Source organism: Dipodomys spectabilis, unplaced genomic scaffold (assembly GCF_019054845.1).
Source record: "Dipodomys spectabilis isolate Male_0828 unplaced genomic scaffold, ASM1905484v1 ptg000258l, whole genome shotgun sequence".
Taxonomy (NCBI): domain Eukaryota; kingdom Metazoa; phylum Chordata; class Mammalia; order Rodentia; family Heteromyidae; genus Dipodomys; species Dipodomys spectabilis.
The window spans coordinates 1,817,007-1,827,377 of NW_024870935.1; the positions used below are offsets into that span (position 1 = coordinate 1,817,007).

The 10,371-nt window shown below is 49.6% G+C and overlaps 1 protein-coding gene across 5 annotated transcripts in view; it reads right to left on the bottom strand.

Annotated features, from left to right (window-relative positions):
- Positions 1–738, bottom strand: part of Pwwp2a (PWWP domain containing 2A) — a 34,981-nt gene extending 34,243 nt beyond the window's left edge. For 4 of the 5 annotated variants that reach the window (XR_006150709.1, XM_042699571.1, XM_042699569.1 and 1 more), the window contains exon 1: positions 70–738. Coding sequence is in view for 4 of the 5 variants with exons in the window: in XM_042699571.1 (XP_042555505.1) it covers positions 70–677 (608 nt within the window). In the remaining variant the exon portion in view is untranslated. The remainder of the gene's footprint in view (positions 1–69) is intronic. The other variant, XM_042699570.1, reaches the window with a different exon arrangement.
- Between the last annotated feature and the right edge of the window lie 9,633 nt (positions 739–10,371).

The following is a 10,371-nucleotide window of genomic DNA, read 5'->3' on the forward strand; positions in this document are numbered from 1 at the left end:
TTCCGCACGGGGCGGCGTCCGCGCCCCGCGCCCCGCGCCCCGCGCCCCGCGCGCCCCGGCGGGCCGTACCTTTTGGACAGGTCCATGAGGACCCCGGAGAAGAGCTTGTCCCCGCGGCGGAACGACACGACGAGCGCGTCCTCGATGATGTGGTCCAGCGTGACCCGCACCTCGGCGCCCGGGATCAGCTGCGCCACGGCGCCGCCCCCGCCCGCCGGCGGCACGAGCGCGGGGACGCCGGGGACGCCGGGCGGCGGCGGCGGCGGCGGCGGCCGCGGCGTCTCCTCACGCTCGTCGCGGGCCGGCGGCGGCGCCGGGGACCGCGAGGGGAGGAGGCCCGGCCCTTCCGGCGGCGCGCCGGCCCCCGCCGCCGCCTCCTCCGCCGCCGCCGCCCGAGCCGGCGGCTTCTCCTCCGCCTCCAGCTCCGGCCCCGCCGCCTCCGGGCTGCGGGCCGGCTGCCCCGGCGGCGGCGGCGGCGGCTGCGCGTCGGCCTGAGGCGCGGACGGACGGCCGTCGGCCTCGCCCGCGGGCACCGCCGCCTCGGGGGCCGTGACCGGGAGGGGGTCCGTGCCGGCCTCGCTGCCGGGGATGGGCTCCAGCTCCGGCTCGGCCTCGCCGGCGCCCCCCTCCCCCGGGGACGCCGCGGTCGCTGCCGCCTCTGCAGCCACGGCCGCCATTTTCTTCCTGGCTTTACCCTCCTTCCACTCGGGCGGCGGCGGCAGCGGCGGCGGCAGCGGCGGTGGCGGCGGTGGCGGTGGCGGCGGCGGCGGCAGCGCTGCTCGGTTCCCTGAGGCCTTCCCCTCCCTCCCGCTAACAGTTTAGTCCCGCCCTCTCCCTGATGCTCGTTATTGGCACCGCGCCATTGGCTCCGTTCTACACCCCTCCCGCACCGGCGCTCTTCTACTGGTCAGTCTGGAACGTCCGTCATCCGAACCGTCCAGCCCTCTCCTGTAGAGTAGAAACTTCTCATTGGCCAGCTGAGTTGTCAACTGCCGTCTCCGAGAGGCGGACTTGAGGGGGCGGGCTCAGAGGGGGCGGGGAGAGCCGCAAAAGGCGGGGCGGTGTACTTGTTGCCTCTTGCTATTGGCTGCAAGGGGAGAAGGGGTTCACTGGCTGGCTGACGCCCCTGCCTATTATCAGCCTTGTCTTCGGAAGTGGGAGAAAAGGAGAAATCACGTGTGGCACCAGTTCTTTCAAAGACGACCGAAGGGAGGAGTAACGGGAGAAGGCAGCCGGGGGAACCGCTTCCCAAGAACCCCCGCGCAGAGAACCTTAGAATAAATGTTATTTCTAGGCGCGGACCTGCTCGCGGCCGAGTGTGGGCACGACGGGCTTCTTCGGGGAGAGACAAAGTTTGGAGACAGTTCTGCAGACGCGCCAGCTCCGTGGTCGGCCGGGCGCTGGGAACGGAAAGGTGCCCCAGACCCCGGCCGCGCGCAGCCGCCCCGCGCCCGACTCTCTCCACTTTTTAGGAACAAAGGACTAATCTCCACTTTCGAGGAACTTACTGATTTCAAGGAAGAAGGGGGGAAAAAAGTAGAAAAGAGTCAGAGATCACACGCCTGTCGTCCTAGCTGCTCGGGAGGCTGAGCTCTCACGATCGCGGTTCAAAGCCAGCCCGGGCAGGAAGGGCTCTGAGACTTTTTTTTGGGGGGGGGGGGAGGGTCGGTCCTGGGGCTTGAACTCTGGGCCTGGACACGCTGACCCTGAGCGGCTTCTGCTCAAGGCGAGCGCTCCACCACTTCGAGCCACAGTGCCACTTCTGGTTTTCAGTGGTTGGAGATAAGAGGCTCCTTCATGGACTAACAGGACTGGCTTTGAACCTCAGTCCTCAGATCCCAAGTAGCCTAGGCACCAGCGCCTGGTGAGACCCATTTGACCTGAAAGCTTGAGGCGCCAAAAAAAAAAAAGGCTGCCAAGGCCAATCAGCTGACAATGGAAGTGGTGGACAGTGAGGTTGATTGGTATACACTGTAAACGTGTGGAAATATCACAATGAAATCCACCTCTGTGGCACTGATGAAGCTTATACAAGATGAGCGAATGAATTGCATCATCAGAATTTCTGCCTGTGAAAAAGACCGAAAATGGCAAAACGCAAATATGACCAGGTGCTCTACTTATTTTACATCAAGTGTCCAATAGGGAAAGTCCAATAGGGGCTGCCAGTGAAGAAGGTTCCAGACCTTACCTAGAACAGAAGGACATGAAGGGACTGAGATCAGCTCACTCAGGGCCAGAGATTTTCCCATAATCTCTAGTTTCAAACAATACATAGACAAGAAGATGACAGATTGAGAGTGGTCCCATAAGAGAAATGGGGCAGGGCAAAGTGACTAAGAAGTTGCTCAGGGGTATAGCCTTTAGATAACCTTGCCAGAAAAGGACTCTGGAAGTCGGAACACTTTTATCTAAGATGGCTAGGAAAAGAAGCCAGCTATTGTTATGGCTGATAAACAATTGGGTCAAAAAGAACAAACAGCAACTTCTTAAAGTTCCAGGAAAAAGAGGGTTTAAGAAAGGGAAGAAGAAAGAAAACAATTAAAGAGGAGAAAGACCTGCGTGGTTGAAGAGGAATGAGCAAAGCGAGCAGGTCAGATGAGGTTAGAAAGAAAAACAGAAAATGAACTACGTGCTATGTTCAATAGATGCAAGACTGCAAAAGGAAGCCAGGTGTGACTCTCCATGCCTATAATCCCAATACTTGGGAAGCTAAGATGGGAGGATTGGAAATTCAAGACCACAGTAGCAAATTCCTATTTCAGGGGGAAAAAACAGTTGGGGGGGGGGGGGGAGGAGTCTACCGTTATGGGACTTTAAATCGAGTGGAGAATGTGACTTTTCCATTTGCTTTCATATCCTAGTCACTTTTACAGTCATGGCACAGAGAAGACCCTGACATTTATGTCGCACTAGGATTTGAACTCAAGGCTTTGTATTTGCTAAACAAATACTCTTAACACTTGAGCCATGCACCTAACCTAGGCAATCAATATTTATTATGTCATGAATAGCCACGTGGCTTCTGTAGCTAACTAAAGGGTAGATTGGATGGATACTTGAAGGCTTGTGACTGGTGGGTGGGTGGGTGGATGGATGGATGGATGAGTGGGTGAGTAGATGGATAGATGAGTGGGTAGCTCATTGGAAGGGATAAGAAATCCATATTTTTTTTTCCAACCAATCCGCACAGTCAAGTACACTTAGGTTTCAAGTTTCACGGGGCACTGGGCTTTAGAGGCTGGAAACTCAAGAGAGTGGGCATGAATGAGTCTGTATCTGCCCCCGCCTTCCCCCTGACCCCCAGTCAGCCTCTGAGTCTTGGATGATCTTATGCAAATCGCCTAACCTCTATTTCCTCATTTATAAGCAATCTTACATGTATTGTGCAACTTCATTTTTAATAACAACCTCCCAGGAGGATGTATTTGTTTTTCAATTATATAACATATATAAAATACATAATATAAACCCTCAATTACAGTTCGGAGTACCTCAATTGTTAGCACTTCAGTGCAGAAACTCAATCTTGCTGTTTCATTGGGGTCAACCCCAATAATCAAACTTGTCAAAAAGACTAAGTAAAAACCCAAACACCAGGGCTCACAGAGAGGGAAAAAAGATGTTTGAACATGCCTTTGGTATTATATTTCTCTGGTTACGGCCTCTTAGGAAGTTAAATAAAAAAGGGGGCGATGATGGCTGGGAAGGTGGCTCAGGGGTAGAGTGCTTGCCTTGCATGCATGAGGCCCTGGGTTTGATGCCTCAGCACCACATAAACAGAAAAAGCTGGAAGAGGCGCTGTGGTTCAAGTGGTAGGGCACTAGCCTTGAGCTGAAGAGCTGAGGGACAGCGCCCAGGCCCAGAGTTCAGGCCTCATGACTGAAAAAACAAAAGGGAGAAGGGGGGAGCTGCAAATATGGCTTGTGGTAGAGTGCTTGCCTCGCATGCATGAAGTTCCGGATTCGATTCCTCAGTACCACATACACAGGAAAGGCCAGAAGTGGAGCTGTGACTCAAGTGGCAGAGTGCTAGCCTTGAACAAAAAAGCTCAGGGACAGGACCCAGGCTTTGAGTTCCAGCCCTGGCCAAAAAAAAAAAAAACAGAAACAGAAACATAGCAAAATATAAAATGAAGCCTCAAAACTCAGTAGCTTACCAGGCACTGGTGGCTCACACCTGTAATCCTAACTACTCAGGAGGCTGAGATCTGAGGATCATGGTTCAAAGCCAGCCCAGGCAGAAATGTCCCATGAGACTTATTTCTAATTAATTACCAATAAAGCTCTAAGTGGAACTGTGGCTCAAGTGGTAGGGTACTAGCCTTGAGCAAAGAGGCTTAAGGACAGCACCCAGGCCCCGAGTTCAAACACCAAAATCAACACACACACACACACACACACACCTTGAAGAAATTGCAGTGAAATATGTACACTGGTACCATCTTGGCAATGTGGCAATGATAGGCAATTTCCAATAACTCTTAGAGGTGATGTCCCCCAGGCAATAGGGGAATTCCAAGAGGCAAGCCTGAATTCCAAGAGGCAAGGGCGGGGACTTGGACAATAGGGTATTGGACCTGCCAGACTTGTACCTTGAACTCTCAAGAGGCTTTGCATACCCAAGAGATCCCAATGACCTTCCCTCCACCCCCCACCAGGACCCTGTTTAGGCCCGGACCACCTCTGTCACCATTTTGTGCCATGCCTTGTGTCTCCTGACCATGGCGTCCCTCTTCAATTCTCCATTAGAGTTGATCTGGTTTGTTGAGATTGTTTTTCTGCCTTTTTTTTACTACCCTCATGGCTCAGTTTCCTAACAGTATTAAGTATATTTGGGGCTGCAAGTTTTCTGGGGGGCACGTGTCTGCTTGCAGTCCCCAGCTTTCTAAGAAAGGCTCCCAATTCCATCTCTCAAAATGTGGCTTCTTGGGCTGGGCATATAGCTTAGTGGTAGAGTGCTTGCCTGGCATGCATGAAGCCCTGGGTTCAATTCCTCAGTACCACATACACAGAAAAAGCCAAAAGTGGAGCTGTGGCTCAAGTGGTAGAGTGCTAGCCCTGGGCACAGAGAGGTTCAGGGACAGAGCCCAGGCCCTGAATTCAAATCCCAGGAGTGACAACAACAAAAGTGGCTTCTCTGTATCTTGTGATCAAATTTCTGTGTAAGGGAAGAAGACACCAGAAGGTGGAAAGACCTCTCGTAAACATGGGTTGGCAGAATTAATATGAAATGGCCGCTTTTGACAAAAGCCTTCTACAGATTCAGTTCAATACCCACCAACATTGCAGCATCATTCCTCACAGGACTAGAAAATCAATCTAAAAATTCATATGGAGGTATGAAAAACCCCAAAGAGCAAAACAGTTCTTAGTAAAAAGGACTAGAAGTATCACAATACCAGACTTCAAATTATGGCACAGAATCATAACAACAAAAACCGCTTGGTATTGATATAAAAGTACACCCAACGTCAGATACTGGTGGCTCACACCTGTCATACTAGCTACTCAGGAGGCTGAGATCTGAAGATCACAGTTCAAAACCAGCCCCGGCAGGAAAGTCCACGAGCCTCTTACCTCCAAGTAACCACCGAAAAGCTAGATCTGTGGCCCGAGTAAGAGAGTGCCAGACCAAACAAAAAGCTCAGGGATAGTGCCCAGGTCCTGAGTTCAAACCCCAGGACTGGTACAAAAAAAGAAATTATACAGTTAATAAATAACTACATAAGTGAATGGTTATTTCTAGGTGGTAGAATCACTCTGAGTTTTCTTCCTGCCCATATACACGTTCCAGTTATGCTAATTTTTTTGACTTTTTCTTTGTTTTCTCAGGACTGTGTTTTGAACTCAGAGCCTTGTGCTTCACACTGAGCTGAAGTCATGTCCAGACTCTTTTTTGCTTTAGTTCTTTTTCAGTTAGGGTCCCGTTAATTGTGTCCAGTTCTACCTGTCTTGTATAGCAATCCTCCTATCTCCACCTCTACCTGCCATGTACCTGGGATTACAGGTATGAGCCACTATGTCTGGCTTATTCTCTACAGTGAACATGGGTTTCTTAGGATAAGTTTAAATTCTTATGAGAAGTGTCCATATGCTTGACTGCGGATATAGTTCATTGATATAGCTTACCTATCATTCATGAGGCCCTGGGTATGTGATAGAACACTTAGGAGATTTGAAGGCCCTGTCCTATCCCAACATTGAAGGTCAAGGAGGAGGAGGAAGGACAGAGAGAAAGGAGGGGGGAAGTTAAAGAAGAAAAAGAAAGTAAATACACAAGGGCTAGTAATGTGGCTCAGTGGTAGAGTGCTAGCATGCATGAGGCCCTGGGTTCGATTCCTTGATACCACATAAAAAAATAAACAAAATTAAAATTAGAAACAGTAAGTATGCTGATAGGATTTCAAAAAATAAACAACTTCCAAGTAAGTGCTAAGACTACTGTCCATAGCTAGCATCATGGCTCACGCCTGTAATCCTAGCTACTCAGGATACTGAGATCTTAAAATCATGTGGTTCAAAGTTAGTCCTGGCAAGAAAGTCTATGAGATTCTCCTCTCCAATTAACCACCAAAAAAGCTGGAACGGAGCTGTGGCTGAAGTGGTAAAGCACTAGCCTTGAGCAAAACAGCTCAGAGACAGCACCCAGGCCCTGAGTTCAGACAAGGAGAACAGCTTTTGGGTTGTCCTATTAATCCTGTAATAAGACCATCTCAAACTTTGGACTCTCTGGTTGGGCAATCCACTGCTGGAGATGGTTTGCTGGAAGAAGGAGAGGAGCAAGCTCCCAGAATAGCTTTTCAAGGACTCTAAATGATTCATGAATCTCATTTCCCTGGAGCACAGGCTAGCCTGGCCTTCCAGACCCAGCCTGTGGATGCTGACAAGGAAGGGAGCCCAGGAGACTTTCTTTGTTCCTTTGACCTTGAGGTACTAAACTCAGCAGCCTGTACTAAGTGGGGATTCTGGCAGAGTTCTGAAAGAAAAGGCAAGAGACCCCCGAGGGTTCTCAATCTGGTCACCATAGTGACTTCTTTCTGAAGCCACAGCCCTGTGGCTATGGTTCAATATTTAGTCATTACAAGGCCGCCCCGAAGTTTTCCCCCCACTGGGGAATGAAGTACCACGCGCACTGGAAGGCACTAGGCTGGCACACTAGAGCATTTACACAGTATGCCACTGGGAGGCTGGCGGGAGCTCCGCTGGGCACCATGGAAAGGTCAGCACCAGACAGGAATCACATCCATCCCAGTACCGTAGCTGTATTTCTAGAGAAGGGATCTGTCTAACATGGAGAGGGACAGCCAGGCAGGATTGGAGGAGGATCCTGATTCTGGGCCCAGTTTCTCCTTGGGCTTAAACACCATGGGGTGGGGTGGGGGTGGGGGGCCCAAATGATCAGTCCTAATGATCCACCTCTTTTTTTTTTTTTTTTTTTGCTGGTGCTGGGCTTGAACTCAGGGCCTGAGCACCTCGCACCTCTAACCTCTCTGTACCTAAGGCAAGCGCTCTACCATTTGAGCCACAGCGCCATTTCCAGCTTTTTCTGTATATGTGGCACTGAGGAATCGAACCCAGGGCTTCATGCATGTTAGGCAAGCACTCTACTATGAAGCCACCTTCCCAGCCCGGGTCACTACCTTTTAAAGTGACAAACTTGGTCAAGTGACTCCTGAACCCAACTACTGTAGAGCTCAGGATCATAAGAATGGTAGTTTGAAGCCAGCTAAGGCAAAAAGTTAATGGAGACCACCTCCTCCCCCACCTCAGGAAGTATGGCCGGCATGGTGAGCCTATCTACTTCTTTGTTTGTTTTCTGTTTCCTTTTTCCTTTTTGTGTGCAGGTACTGGTACTTGAATTCCATGACTCATGCTCTCGCTTAGCTTTTGCTCATGGATTTTGCATTCTACCACTTGAGCCATGCCTCCCCTTCTGGCATTTCGCTGACTTGGAACTGCAATCCTCACAGCTCAGCACCCTGGGTAGCGAGGATTACAGATGTGAGCCACCAGCACCCCAAAATATTGTGCCATTCTGTGTGTGTGTGTGTTTGAGAGAGAGAAAGAGAGAGAGAAATTATGTATGCCCTGGTACTTGAACTCAGGGCCTTAACACTGTTCCTGAGCTTTGATGCTTAAGGCTACTCCATTTCTGGATTTTTTGGTACTTAATTGGAGATAAAAGTCTCACCGGCTTTCTTGCCCAGGCTGGCCTGGATTGTAGTCCTCAGATTTCACCTCCAGATAACTAGGATTACAAGTGTGTGTGTGTGTGTGTGTGTGTGTGTGTGTGTGTGTGTGTGTGTTGTGTGTGTGTGTGTGTGTGTGTGTGTGTATGTGTGTGTGTGTGTGTGTGTGTACTACCAGCCAGCGCCCTCTAAGTCATTCTACTACTTTATTTTGTTTCTCTGTGTTAGGAATCAAACTCTGGGTCTTCCATACGTTAAGCAAGCTTTCTACTCTTGAGCTACATCCAATCTAAAGGATTCTAGACTAGTGATAAAGTATACCTCCATAACTTTTTAGTGTAGGTTGTGGCTTTAGATTTCTTGAGATAAATCCAACCATTTCTCTGCTGGGTGACTTTGGATAAGTTACTTTCCCTGAAAACACCGTAAAAAGAGACCCTGAACAGGGAGCTGAAGGTTCATCCTTGTAATCCTAGCTACTCAGGAGCAGGAGGCTGAGATCTGAGCATCGTGGTTCAAAGCCAGCCCAGGCAGGAAACTCCATGAGACTCTTATCTCCAAAGAACCACCAGAAAACTGGAAGTAGAGCTGTGGCTCAAAGTGGTAAAGTGCTAGCCTTGAGCAAAAAAAGCCCAGGGATGGTGCCAAGGCCCTGAGTCCAAAAAAAAATAAAAGGGAGAACTCTACTCATAAGCCATTGGGAAGATTAAGTAAAGAAATGTATCAGAATCTCTGGGCATTGTGCTTTCCATTCTTGCAAGACTTTGAGCAATTTCCTCCTGGAACTAAAGATTAAATAGAAAATCTGCATCCCAAGACTGACCCACCCAGAACTCACTCAGTCTTGTCTTTATAGGGAGCCCAGAATGATAGGAGAATAAAAGACATTCCTTGGTGGGTACAGAGAATCTGAACTATGCTTTTCATAACTTCTGTCCTTGTGGTTATTTATTTAAAGACTCTCTTACAGCCTCAGGTAGCTTCCAAGCCTTAGTAGCTCCTAGCTACTAAGGAGACTGAGATCCTAGGATTACAGTTAGAAGCCAGCTCAGATAGGAAAATAGTCCATGTGACTATTTTCTCCAATAAATTACCAAAAAGCCAGAAGTAAAGCTGTGGCTCTAGTGGGAAAGCCACAAACCTTGACCAGAAGAAGCTCAGGCACAACTTCCAGGCAAACAAACAAACCTGCTCTGGGAAAGGAATGGTAAAGATATCTCTCTTCAGTTTAGTAGACTGGGTCCAACTGAGATCTACTAGCCCCAAATGGGTATTAAAATTCAGGAAAATGGGGCGAGATGGCTTAGTGGTAGAGTGTTTGCCTAGCATGCGTGAAAACCTGGGTTCCATTCCTCAGCACCACATACACAGAAAAAGCCGGAAATGGCACTGTGGCTCAAGTGGTAGAGTGCTAGCCTGGAGGAAAAGAAGCTCAGGGAAGCTGGGTACCCATGGCTCACACCTGTCATCCTAGCTACTCAGGAGCAGGAGGCTGAGATCTGAGGATCTCAGTTCAAAGCCAGCCCAGACAGGAATATCTGTGAGAACTCTTATCTCCGATTAACCACTCAGAAAACCGGAAGTGGCACTGTAGTTCCAGTGGTAGAGCTCTCGCCTTGAGCTGAAGAGCCAAGGGACTGCGCCAGGCCCAGAGTTCAAGCCCCCAGGACTGGAAAAAATAAAAATAAAATTCAGGAAATGACCCCTGTCCAAACTGGAACTCTGCTGTAAATGGAGATGTACAAATAGCCAACAAGTCTAGGAAAAGAGGCTCAAATCATTAGCCATTATGTAAATGCAAATCAAAACTGCAATGCATGCTGATGGCTCCTGCCTGTAATCCTAGCTACTCAGCTAAGATACGAAAATTCCAGTTCAAAGTCAGCCTGGGCAGGAACTCCTGTGTGAGACTTATCTCCAATTAACTACTGAAAAGCCAAAATTGAAGCTGTGGCTCACATGGTGGAGCACTAGACAGGCAAAAATGCTAAAGGACAATACCCAGGCCCAGGGCTGTAAAGATGGCTCAGTAGTAGAGTGCTTGTCTTGCATGCTTGAGGCCCTAGGTTTGATTCCTCCTCACCACAGAAGCAGAAAAAGCCAGAAGTGGCAATGTGGCTCAAGTTGCTGGCCTTGAGCTGAAGAGCTGAGGGACAGCGCCCAGGCCCAGAGTTCAGACC